The 12,323-nt window shown below is 63.4% G+C and overlaps 3 protein-coding genes across 45 annotated transcripts in view; 2 read left to right on the top strand and 1 right to left on the bottom strand.

The window, feature by feature from the left end:
* ASPG (asparaginase) overlaps positions 1-11,111 on the top strand; it is a 29,956-nt gene extending 18,845 nt beyond the window's left edge. Inside the window, exons 9-16 of one of the 3 annotated variants that reach the window (XM_050798415.1) lie at positions 135-248; positions 839-961; positions 2,289-2,384; positions 2,672-2,835; positions 4,733-4,819; positions 7,030-7,129; positions 7,432-7,512; positions 8,057-11,111. In XM_050798415.1, the coding sequence (XP_050654372.1) occupies positions 135-248; positions 839-961; positions 2,289-2,384; positions 2,672-2,835; positions 4,733-4,819; positions 7,030-7,129; positions 7,432-7,512; positions 8,057-8,077 (786 nt within the window). In that variant the 3' untranslated portion in view covers positions 8,078-11,111. Of the gene's footprint in view, positions 1-134; positions 249-838; positions 962-2,288; positions 2,385-2,671; positions 2,836-4,732; positions 4,820-7,029; positions 7,130-7,431; positions 7,513-8,038 lie in introns of all 3 variants that reach the window. The other 2 variants (XM_050798414.1, XM_050798416.1) reach the window with 2 other exon arrangements.
* The window catches only part of SIVA1 (SIVA1 apoptosis inducing factor), a 692,134-nt gene that overhangs the window by 28,126 nt on the left and 651,685 nt on the right, over positions 1-12,323 (top strand). The gene's annotated exons all lie outside the window — the stretch shown is intronic.
* ATP5MJ (ATP synthase membrane subunit j) overlaps positions 1-12,323 on the bottom strand; it is an 819,915-nt gene that overhangs the window by 187,428 nt on the left and 620,164 nt on the right. The window contains exon 1 of one of the 41 annotated variants that reach the window (XM_050798503.1): positions 6,479-6,482. The exons of the other annotated variants lie outside the window; for them this stretch is intronic. The gene's annotated coding sequence lies outside the window, so the exon portion shown is untranslated. Of the gene's footprint in view, positions 1-6,478; positions 6,483-12,323 lie in introns of those variants that run through there. 41 annotated transcript variants of the gene reach the window in all.

The following is a 12,323-nucleotide window of genomic DNA, read 5'->3' as shown; positions in this document are numbered from 1 at the left end:
TAGTGCCAGGAGATCAGGGCCTAGCGGGGAAGGGGACAGCCTGAGGGCCTGGCAGAGGTGGGCTCTGACCCACCCCTCACGGGCTGGGGGCCGTGGTGAGTCACCCTTCCTGCCCACATGCCCCTTCCTCACAGGCCATGGAGGGAGCCGGTGTCATCTCAGGCTTCGACATGACGTCGGAGGCCGCGCTGGCCAAGCTGTCGTATGTGCTGGGCCAGCCAGGGCTGAGCCTGGATGACAGGAAGGAGGTGCGGGCGCTCTGGGGCTGTGGGCAACCCTCGGTGTGCACAAGCCTGTCAGCTGGCTCCCAGGGCATGCCTGGGGCGGTGCCGGAAGAGCCTGGGGGCCGGCCCAGGGTGTGTCCTGTTTGGGAAGGGGAGGGATGTGGCTCCCCATAGTGGTGAGGGGCAGCTCTGGGCCCAGGCTCCCCACAGCCCTCACCGGACCCCCAGCCCAGGCTCCGCCTGTCCTTGCGCCTTCTCAGCCTGCATGGAGACCTGAAGTTCCCCTAACTGTCGCCAGGAAATCCTCTCCTGCTTCCCACTTTTCCTGGAGGGTGGGGTTCAGACCCAGCTGGCTCCAGACCCTTGGGCTGCCAGCCCCTGGGGCTGGGCAGAGACCTCTGGGGCCCATGGAGACCCCGAGCTGGTAAGGCCAGGGAGTGGGGCTGGCCTTGCGAGGGGACCTGGCCCACTCTGGCCCGAGGGATGAAGCACACACGGCCGAGGCTCAGGCCGAGGGCAACCTCTGCCTGTGTCTGGGTAGCCGAACCTCCAGGCTGTTCTGGGCTGCCCATCCAGCCCTTGCAGAGCCACTTCGCCTCTGTTCTCTCCCCCAGCTGCTGACCAAGGACCTTCGTGGGGAGATGACACCACCCTCGGTGGAAGAGTGCCAGCCCTCACTGCAGGGCAACACGCTGGGCTGTGGGGTCTCCTGGCTCCTCAGTCTGAGTGGCAGCCAGGTAATGGCGTGGCACACGAGCCTGAGTGGCAGCTGGGGGCTGTGCATCCTCTTGGTCACCCTGGGATGCACCAGGCAGGCACGAGCGCCTGTAGCCATCACTCCAGCCCAAACAGTTAGGCACACCCCGGTTCTGGGGCCCAGGAGGAGGGTTTGGGGTCGGCAGCAAGGAGGGTTTGCAGGGTCCCTGGGGCAGGATGCAGGAAGGGCCAGGTGGTGGGCACACAGCAGGGAGGCTGGGGGACAGGGCTAGGCAGGCCACTGCCTTCTGACTGGCAGCGCTGCCTTAGTGCAGGGCTGCCTTGGGAGCTGCCTGTCCGGAAGACAGGTGGGTGAGTGGGGGCGGTGCTTGCTCTGGGCTCTCCCAGGCTCTGAGCACCAGGGGTTCCAGGCCCCCACCTGAACCTGGAGGTGAGGACCAGCCCTTGAGCACGTCCCCTGCACAACTGGGGTGCCTAGACCTAGGAAGGAGGGCTTTTGAGGCCTGGGGTCTGCAGGGGAATGCGGCCTCCCTGGACCCCGCAACATGCCCCCTTGGCTGTTGGACCAAGCATCCAGGCCTGACATGGGGCCTGGCAGGCCAGACAGCCTTGTTCCCCACTGCCTGGGGTCCTGCCCTGGTCTCAGTGCCTCAGTTTCCCCCTATAGGGAGGGACCTGTCTTGTGAGCCATGTGCTACAACTGTTACTTGCTGGGGCGGGTGATGCCCAGATGGAAAGGACTGGCGTGCATGGCCCGTTATTAGGGCAGCTGCATGGGGCTTGAATGCTCTAGGGAGACAGGCCAGAGGCCTTGTCACCAGGCCATGTTGTGCCCGCTGGGTATGGTGGCACCTGTGAGGCCTCTGCCAGGACCCCAGCCTTTTGGCGTCTTGGGGAGCTCCTGGATGCCAGGTGCTGGGGGCAGGTGGCTCCTCTGGGAAGGTGCAGCCGTGGGAACAGGGCCTTCCTCCCAGGGGAGGGGTCTGGCTCCCCTTCCCACACTCCTCACGAGGGTGACACGATTCTGTCCCGACAGTGGTGGGAGCAGATGGGGGTGTCTTGGAGGGTGGGTAGCAGGCCCTGGCCACACACCTGTTGGGGACAGAGCTGGATGGTGGTCTCGTGGCCTGGCCTTGGCTCCAGGGGCAGGGAGCCTGGGTGGGGTGCGGTATTGAGGCTCCACCGCAGGCCTTCCGACGTGGCAGCTCAGGTTCCTTCTCACCCACGCCCTGGGATCTGTGGGCCCTTGTGTGGGGTCTGGCAGGGGTCACACAGCACCAGGGACTGCCAGTTCCACCAGATGCCAGAGGGAGGCATGGGTCCCAGGGTGCTGCCTTCCCCACCCAGGAGGCAGATGCCCTGCGGAATGCCCTGATGCCCAGCCTGGCCTGTGCTGCCGCCCACGCCGGCAACCTGGAGGTGCTGCAGGTGCTTGTGGAGCTGGTGAGCCTCCCCGACCCTGGGGGCCTAGCCCCAGCCACACCTGGCCCGGGGGCTCTGAATCCTCTAGGCAGGATGGCCTTTCATCCACCCACTGACCACACTAAGCCCTTGTTGGCCAGACTGGGCAGCAGGACTGTCCTGCCAGCTTGTGGGGTCTCACTGCGGCTTTGAGGGTGGGCGCAGGGGCTGTGCTGGGCCCTACCCTCAGAGGGACCCCACCCTCCCCATGGCCTACCTGGCCCCGCCCGGCCCTCCCTCAGGGGTTGCGTGTCCTTGTGTCACCTCAGGGCAGTGACCTGGGCCTGGTGGACTTTAACGGCCAAACCCCACTGCACGCGGCTGCCCGGGGAGGCCACGTAGAGGCAGTCACCATGCTGCTGCAGGGAGGTGTGGACGTGAACACCCGGGACACGGACGGCTTCAGCCCGCTGCTGCTGGCCGTGCGGGGCAGGTAGTGGGGCCTGGGGTGCACGGAGCTGCCTTGGGCAGGTGGGTGCAGAGGCTGTGGGCTCCTGTGCTCAAACAGCCTCCCGGGGCTGGGCTGGGAAAGGAGGAGGACACCTGCTTCCTAAAGGCCGCCCCCCTAGCCTGGGGCCCAGTAAGACCCCAGCCCAGAGTTCCTAGAAAACAAAAATGTTATGGACAAAGCCGGGAGGACCCGGTGCTCCCGAGTCATCTCTGTACACCTGTGGGTATGGGGGGCTGGGGTGGAGTTGGGGCAGAAGGTCCTGGCCCAGCAGCCAGACGCGGTCAATAAAAAGCAGGCTACTCGGCTGCAGATCTGGGGCTGCAACAGGCAACTCGGGTCCTGGAGGACAGGCCCAGCCCATGCATTTGGGGGTCCCCTGCCCCACCCACAAGCCCTGGCTGGTGTCTCTTCCCAAAGCCCCGAGCAGCAGCAGAGGCAGAGTGTGTGCCTCTACCCCTGCGTAGGGGGCAGGGCCAGCACTGGCGGGATCTGTGTCCTGTCTCCCCTTCCTACTCTTTATTGCCCCTGGACGCCCAGCAGCCCTGGGCCTGGGAAGGCCGAGGACCTGTCTGCTGGTGCCACTGCCCAGACGCACGTGGCTGCTCAGAGATCCCAGGGTTCCTGGCGATTCCTCCCTGCGGGTGGGAGGACTTGGCCTGCAGGACCCTGGGTTGTGTTTGGGGAGGGAGTGCTCAGGAGTCCCATGGAGAGAAGGCCGGGGTGTCTGAGCCTGGGGTCATATGACCCTGCCGTGTTCAACTGTGGGTCTCCCTCCCCAGCGGTGAGCCCTGGGGTGGGGTGTGGCGCCCTGTATGAAGTCAGTGACTGGGGTAGAAGGTTCTTTCCAGGCTTCTGTGAGCATTGACAGGGTACTCAAAAGAACAGGAGAGAACAGGGTGATGGACAGGATGGGGAGGAGGGGCTGTGAGGGTCCCCCAGGCAGGGCTGGGGTGATCTGGACTGGAGATTCTAGATTGGGAGTCCTTGGGCGTGGGTGGGTGGCACAGAGATGAGCTCACACAGGCCCACCCCCTCGTCCCTTCCTGACTCATAGGACCAGGCTCACAGCGACCCCCCAACTGGTCTCCCGGCCTCACTCCACCGCCAGGCTCCCCGAGGCTGCCTGCCTGGCCCTGCTGTGCCCTAGTGGGGTGCGAGGAGGCAACCGCCTCATACCTATTCCAAGGCTCCCTAAATGGGGTGACGGGGGTATTTGTGGTGCTTTGCAGGGGTGGGGGCATGGCCAGTGATTGCGGCACAATCGTTAGGTCACCCCATGCAATGGGCTGTGTGGCCTCGGGCCTTTGTGCCTCTGCTCCAAGGCCTTGCTAGAGCCCCAACCCCACCACAGACTCCACTGTCCGGGTGCCCCGCCCCCACTGCACCCCAAGGGCAGTCAGCCGGATTGATTCAGTGTCTGCTGGGCCTGGCTGAGGAGGTCACCACGGGGTGTGATCAGCGTTTGGGCGTGCAGTGGGGCCGGTCAGCTCATGTAAGGCTGTCCTCTGGAATGGGCTGTCCCCTTGGGATGGGTGGGGGAGACTGCCCTGGGAGGAGCTATTTCGCCAGCACCAACCAATGCCCTCCCCTGGGGACTGGGTGCGGGGCTGCCGCAGAGTTGACCCCTACCCCTTGCAGACCTGAGCTGCCCTAAGAAGGTGTTCTGGACAAATGGAGGTGGTGGGACCCCGAGATGATGTCGCATGGGCCTAGGCAGAGGATGGGGGGATGGGCCCTCATCTGAGGCTAGGGCTGTGGGGTCCTGGGCAGGCAGGTCCCTGTCCCTGTGCACAGGACATGAGCCCTGCTGGCTCCTGAGTGAGGTGCAGCGGAGCTGGGCTGGCCAGGGCAGAAGGTCAGCATGCTCATTCTCACACAGGCATTCAGGTGTCATTGGGTTGCTGCGGGAAGCTGGGGCCTCCCTGTCCACCCAGGAGCTGGAGGAGGCAGGGACGGAGCTGTGCAGGTGAGCGCAGCTAGAGCACCTGCTCTTCCAGGCATGTGGGGGACACAGCTTGGGGAAGGAAAGCTAGACCTGCTGGGAGGGACAAGTGAGTCAGGGTGTGGGGGCTTCAGAGGCAAGGCCCGCTGACCTCAGTGTGCACCAGCCTGACTGACGGGAAGAGGTGTCTGCCTGGGACCATGTCATGGGGCAGGGGAAGGAGTTGTTCTCAGCTGAGCGAACAGTTCAGCAAGGGTGTCCGTGTGTGCACATGTGTGCATGCGTGCATGCATGTGTGTGCATGCATGAGTGTGTGTGCGTGCATGCATGTGTGTGTGCATGCATGTGTGTGTGTGGTGGGCTTGAGGAGGGGTATGGGAGTTGGTGGTTGGCTGTGAGAGGGGCTGGGATGTGGGCTGGGGGGTGGCTGGGGCTGCATATGGGGAGGCTGGGGCAGGTGGGTCACAGGGGAGCTGAAGCCCCTGGCAGGTGACAGGTCTCATGAGCCCTGTTCTCCCCAGCATGGTTCCCGTCCTACGATAAACTGACCTAGGCCCTGCCCCCACCTGCTGGCCACATGGCACCAGTGGCCAATGTGCCTTCTGATCTCATGCTGCCCGAGTGACCACCGAGGCAGGCTCAGGCCTTCTGACATCGTGTTATTGTTGGGGAGACTGAGGTGCAGGGAGGCCTTCAGTGAGGGTGTTGGTTGTGGGTGGAGGTGGGCCAGGGTTGCAGGGATCCTACTGTGTCCACCGCAGCCAGAATCGCTGCCCCCCACCCCAAGCCTTGTGCCTGGTGACTTGGCGCTGCCTCCTGTGTCCAGCCTGGGCTGCCTGAGGCCAGGATGGCTCTGAGGGACCCAGAAGGGAGAATCGGAGGCAGGAGACCTGGGCTGGGTACAGGTGGTTGCTGGAGTGGGGGTGCTATGAGTGGCGGGGTCTGTGTCCCTGTAAGTCCAGAGTCCCAGGCTCGGGGAGTGGGTGATGGCGGGGGCTCAGCTCACTGGCTGGGAGGGGAGTGGGTGCAGGCGCCTGCCCAGCAGGAGGAGGACTAGCAGCTCTGGCTCCTCCTCTGGGACTGGCCCACAACCCCTGGTCTTGCTTTTGAAGGGACTTCTGGGGTGACTTGGTCCAGATTTGCACTCCATGCGGGCCTTGTTGGCTCCACTGACAGATGGGGAAACTGAGGCAGTAGTTAGGTCCTGTGGGAGCTGGGACCAGAATCCTGGTCCGGGACTCTGCTTGGAAGTGGGCCTGGCCCGCCCGAGCTGCTGGCTGGACTCGAGCCCCTCAGCCAGGCCTTCCCAGGGGCCAGTGTGTGTGTGGGGCTTGGCCTCCTGGGGCAGGTCCAGGAGGGGCCAGTGAGGCCACCTAGCAGAATCGCCCCAGAGATTACCCAGTGCCACTGCAGGGCTGCTGCTGTTTCCTGGGTAGGAGCAGAGTCCCTAAGGGCCCTCCGGAAGAGGGGGCAGCCCCTCCCTCACCAGGCCACTACCCCCAGCCCCTGCACACCAGGGGTGGGGCCTTCCCTGCCGGGTCCCTACCTGGCCTGCGCCTGGCCTCCCCAGGAGGGGAGTGAGTTCTTCCCAGGAGGGTGGCAGGGTGAGGAGGAGCTGGCGAGGTCCTGGCAGGTGCCTGCTCCAGGGCAGGTGGGCCCAGACCCCTGTCCCAGCCAGGACCACCCCCCATGCAGTCTGCCAGGGTCCAGGGCCAACCATTATCCTGGGGTGCCTCCTGTGTCCCCCTCTCTGAACCACTGGGCTGCCTCAAACTTTTCCTTCCACCTTTGCGGACCCCGCCCCGGGAAGAGCGGTGTTGTGAAACACGAAACCGGCATGGGCTGCTCAGCAGGTGGGCATGCGTATGTGTGCGCAAAGGCGCATGTGCTCCTGTGTGTGCATATATGCTCGTGTGTGAGTGTGCCTGTGTGGGTGTGTGCTTGTGTGCTCCTGTGTGTGTGCACGTATGCTGGTGTGTATGCTGCTGTGCGTGCATGTGTGTTCATGTATGTTTGTGCATGTGCACCCATGACTGGAGTTGTAGTCCCACCTACTGGGTGAAACCAGACTCCAGGCTGCCCGATGGCCCCCAGCAACTCCTGCCGCAGGACCAGGTCGCTGCTGGGTCAGCTGTTTGGGGCTGGCTTTGTAAGAGCGTCCAGGGCACCTGGGGGACAGGCAGGTGGGCAGATGGACAGGTGCCCAACAACTCCTCCTCTGTCCCCATCCCCAGGCTGGCATACAGGGCTGACCTCGAAGGCCTGCAGGTGTGGTGGCAGGCAGGGGCTGACCTGGGGCAGCCGGGCTATGATGGGCACAGCGCCCTGCACGTCGTGAGTGCCCCCACCCCCTGCACCCTCTCCAAAGGCTGCCACCTCCAGGAAGGACACCTGGACAATTCACCAGCTCCCTGCTCTGCCCCTCTCCCAAATCCCCAGCCCTCCCCATGCAGGACCCACACAGACTGGGTCCCCTTCCCGGGGGCGCTGAGCGGTGGGGTGACGAGAGTGAAGAAGCTGCTGGGACCCTGTGTGTGTGGGCTGGGGGAGGGGGAGGGCGTCCTGGGGATGGGGGTCCTCGGCCAGGCTGCTGGTCAGTGGCCCCAAGGCAGCCCCTCCCCACTGCTTCCCCATAGGCGGAGGCAGCCGGGAACTTGGCAGTGGTGGCCTTTCTACAGAGCCTGGAGGGTGCAGTCGGTGCCCAGGTCCCATGCCCAGTAAGTCCCTAGGCGGGGCTGACACCCCCAAATGGGCTTCTAGTGCAGGGCTGGATCCCCGGGCTCCTGGATCCCAGGGCTGGATCGGGGGGCGTAACCAACGGGGGCAGAACCAGAGGAGGCTGAGATGGATCCCAGCTAGTTTAGGGTCTTCAGAGCCCCTCCTGGGGATGTCCGGGGTGGAACACAGTTTAGAGGTGAGGGGAAGGAGAAAGGAGCGGTCAGGGAGGGCTTCCTGAAGGAACTGACCAGACTTGAGCACTGACGGCTCAGCCAGGGCGCAGCATCCCCTTACCCACCCCTGCCCCCGCGCCCTGCCCCACTGGGACCCCCTAGACCGGGTGCTACTGCTTGTCTCCCAGGTCAGTTCCCAGCTGACACCCCCATTCCCACTCCGTTACTTGGCCCTCCCATAGTCTCAAGCTGGGTTTGCTCAGGCTCTTGGGCTGTGCCGCACAGACTGGGTGCCTGGGCTTGTCCCTCTGCCCTGCCTTCACACACTACCTGGGTCTCCACATGTTCTCAGGAGCCCTCATGTTTTCAGGAAGTGCTGCCTGGTGTCTAACCTGAAGCCGTCTTGCTGCAGTGTAAGCCATTGCTGCCTCCCGTGGCCTGCTGGAGGGGTCTCAGGCATGACCCCACTGCTGGGGCTGCTTCCCAGCCTGCTCTCATGCAAAGCCTGAAGGCCTTTGTTGGGCATAACGACAATAAAGTCTCTGGCATCGCCTCACCAGGTCTATACAGCCTGGCCCGCGTGGGCCTGTCTGGGTCCGGGACTGTGGACGTGTGTGGGGAGTCAGGCTCAGGCTCTGTGGGGGTGATGGGGGGCACTTGGCCCATCCTTCCCGGGGTAGCTGTGTGAGCCGGGCGGGGTGGGGCGCCCGGAGATGACTCGGCCAGGCGGTCCTTTCCCAGCTGCCCCTCCTCCTTCCTGCCACCCTGCCTTTGCCCAGACTGGTCCCTCCTCCAGACACCCTCTGCCCATCTCCTCACCTCCTGCGCCTTCGTTCTGGAGCTTGAAGTCACCTCCTCCAGGCAGCCCTCCAACCCCTGGATGAGCACGCTGCTCCCGCTTAACTCTTTAGTCCTCACAGTCCCGTCCCAGTTGCTGTTTGGTTTTCCGTCACCCCGGCATCACTGCACCCGGCCCCCCTCTCAGGCCAGGGTCATACCAGGGCTCCATGGGGCTACAGAAGGCCATGAATGTCCAGGGGGCTTCACACTCTGGTGGTGAGCCCCTCAGGACCCTTCCAGACTCTGCACTGCCTGACGCTCCTGACTCAGCCTCCACCGTGAGCCAGGCCACCCTGCACAGGCTGACCTGTGCCAGCCTGGTTGCACAGCCTGGGCAGATGGGCGGGTGAGGTGGGCCCTGCTGCTGCCCTGTGGGGGTGGTGCTCTAAGGTCAGGGGTGACCTCGTGATTTCAGCTGGGGCTGAAATCAGGGGTGTGGACCCCTGGCCCCCACCATGTGTGCATGCACTGGCCTGGGATGGCCAGGGACTCCCTGCTGCTGCCCCCAGCCCCTGACCCCTTTTTGCTGGGTGTGAGGAGCGTGGGAGCTGCCTCCTTCCAGGCCTTTCTACCTGCCCAGGTGACGGTTCCTGTCGGTCCCTCTGTTTGGCTGGCCCCTGGACTGGAGGTCCAGGAGGGCAAAAGTGTGACCCCAGAGCTGGCCCTTGGCACCTGGGCATACCCTGGGCTCCTCAGCATGGTTCCTGAGCCCAGCTGGCACTGCCGCCGGCATCCTTGCTGTCCTCTCCCCGACACAGGTGTCCCTGGGCCTTGCACAACAAGGTGAGGCTGTGCAAACGGCTGGGGAAGCCTTTGCTCCTCACCCTGGTGAGGCCCATGAGGGGCTGCTGGTGGAGGGAGGGTGGCACCAGGCCTGAGAACCAGGAGCCTCTGCTGTCCCCAGATGACCGGGACCCTTGGAGGGCCTTGAGGGAGGTGGTGGGGCATCTGAACAAATGCCTGGTGCAGGTGAGAAGGGGTGGAACTACCTCCAGCATGCCCGGGCTGAGCCCACCTGGTCTCCCCGGTGGCTCCTGCACACGGCAGTGTCCACCCGCTTCACTCGGCTCCCGAGTGACTGGGCAGAGCCTGTTGCTCATGCCACCCCACTCAGCACTGCTCCAGGCCCTCGGAGCCCTAGGTTGTGAAAGCTGCAGGTGGCTCACGTTAGCCCACATGGCAGCACCCTCCCAGAGCAGGTGCCAACCTGCCAGTGTAGACACACCCACTGACGCCTGGGGTGAGTGTCCTGTAGTGTAGAAACACCCACTCATCCTGCTTGTCCCACAGAGAGCTCCTGTCAAGCTGGCCTTTCTCCAACTGGGCCACTGATGGAGTTCGGCACAGATGGCTTGGGGGCCACAGGGGCTGGGCAGATGGGGAGAGCTCCTCACAAGGCTGGGCAGCCAGACCCCCATTTTCAGTCCCCTCCAAACCCTTGTGGGATGTAGGGCCCTACCACAGGGAGCCCCGGGACTGGGCCAGTGTCTCAGGAGGCTGGGAAGAGTCACAGGCTCGAGTCTGGGAGCTCCCTTGGGGGTTGCCTTGTGCCTCTTGGGGAGAGGCCAGAGGGGCCCTGGGTAAGGGGACTCCTCTAGAATCACCCAGAAGTGGCAAGGGGTGCAGAGCCACTGCTTAGGTCTCCCTGGGCGCTGCCCTGGCCAGTGACCTGGCTCCAAGGCCTCTGGCGCTCTGGTGTGCAGTGGGAACAGCTGCGACAGACAGGCTTGGAGCGTTCGTGTCCTGCCCCATGTTGGTGTGTTTCGTCCCCACTGTGCCTCTAGGAGGGCACCGGGTCCCCGTCTATCCCACTTTGCGGTTGAGGAAGCTAAGCCACAGAGTGGCCCCGTCCTGCGCCCAGGGCTCTGCGTTGGCACAGGGCAGAGCTGGGCTGTGAATCAGGGCCCCCTTGTCTCTCGCTGTGGCATGAGGCCATGGGAGATGCAGGAATGAGGCACAGCCAGGTGCCCGGTGTGCGTGGGACCCGCCTCCCCACAGAGGGGTGGCGTTGCTCACACCTGGTAATTTCACGCTGGGGGAGGCCTTGGTTCCTACAGCCCATCTCGAATCACCTGGATCCCAGGTCTATCTCTGGGAAACATCTCTCCACCATGACTACGGTCTTTTTTACCAGCATTTTCTATCCTAAAATCAGACTCCTCAGCTGAGGGCCCTCCAGGGCCACCCTTCCCCAGCTGGAGGTAACCAGAGTTCTCATGTATGCTAGGAAGTTCCCCTTCTGGTCACACCTCAGTATTTCCTGCTGCTGGTGGGAACTGCAGGTGCTTGTACTTGTCACCTTCTCCCTGTCCTCTCTCATCAGTTCCTTTGGATGCTGGACACAGGAGCCACATTTGCTGGGTGAGGAGAGCCCACCCAGGTGGCTGTGTGTCGGGAGGAGTCTGCCCAGGACTGGGCTGGACCAGGGCTTAGAATTAAGGAGAGGTGGCCAGGCTTGGTGGCTCACGCCTCCTATTCCGGCACTTTGGGAGGCCGAGGAGGGTGGATAGCTTGAGCCTAGGAGTTTGAGAATAGCCAACATGGCGAAACCTGTCTCTAAAAAATAAATAAAAACATTAGCCAGGTGTGGTGGTTTCTGTCTGTGGTCCCAGCTACTTGGGAGGCTGAGGTGGGAGAATCACTTGAACTGGGGAGATGGAGGTTGCAGTGAGCCAAGATTGCACCACTGCACTCTAGCCTGGGCGACAGAGCAAGACTCCGTCTCAAAAAAAAAAAAAAAAAAAAAAAAAAAAAAAAGAGAGGTGGGTTCTTCTCAGCCATGCAGTTATGCTGCAGGAGGAGCTCCCAAGCTCCTGCTCTTGATCTCAGGCCCGGTATGTCCACTTCTATCCCCTCCCCAATGCCACAGCCCCTCAGACTCCACACACAGGCACTGAGACCCACAGACCCAGCGATGGCAAGGCCTGCCATCCCTTCTCTACCACCAAGAGCTGTGCAATCCTCAGAAGTCACTGTCCCTCCCTGAGCCTCAGTTTCCCCAACTGCAAAATGAAAATAACAAAACCTTTCTGATTCCCTTTCCAGGGTGGCTGCGGTAGTTGAGCCACACACAGCACATGTGGAAATGTTCAGGGAGCCCTCAGATCTGGTGGTTGTGTTCCGGTCTGGGGCCAACCTTGGTTCCTGAGCACTTGGCTCCTGGCTGGCTGGGCAGGCAGTGGGATGGCATGTCACCGCCCTGCACTGGAATGAATGGTCACCACCCTGCTGCCCAACCCCATACAGACACACCAATGGCTCCAGACTTGGGGCAAGCGCTGAAGGGGGTCACCTCCTCCCCTGCTCTGTATTTCCTAGAGCCCGAGCCCTCCCCTCAGCTGCCATGTTCTGCTGAAACACAGTCCCTGGGAGGCGCCACTGGTCAGGCCCGGACACCTCCAGGTGACTAAGTGGGCAGGGCCGGCAGGGCCAGCTGCGCCAGGGCGTTCGGGGCTGGGATGTGAGTGGGGAGAGCGAGGCGCGGGCTCTTGCAGCGTGAGGGGGCAGGGCGTCCCTCCCACCGCGTGGGAAATGAGGAGGCAGGTACAAGGCTACTTCTGTGGGCTGCGGGGTGGGGGTTCAGGGTCTGAGAAGCAGAAACCTGCTGGGCGGTTTCAGGGTTCAGGGTCTGAGAGGCAGAAACCTCCCTCCCTCCAGTTTCACTTTCTCTTTACCCCTCCCTTTCCCCCTCCCACGAAGTTCCCTTTGAAGTGAGAGGGGCCGGGGTGGGTGTGTCCAGCCCAGCCCCCACACCCACTGGAGGGCGAGCACGGCCCTGGGCTCCTGTCGGGCGCTAG

This window comes from Macaca thibetana, chromosome 7 (assembly GCF_024542745.1).
Source record: "Macaca thibetana thibetana isolate TM-01 chromosome 7, ASM2454274v1, whole genome shotgun sequence".
NCBI classification, from domain to species: domain Eukaryota; kingdom Metazoa; phylum Chordata; class Mammalia; order Primates; family Cercopithecidae; genus Macaca; species Macaca thibetana.
The sequence above is the reverse complement of the archived record's forward strand: the minus strand, read 5'-3'. Positions and strand labels throughout refer to the sequence as shown.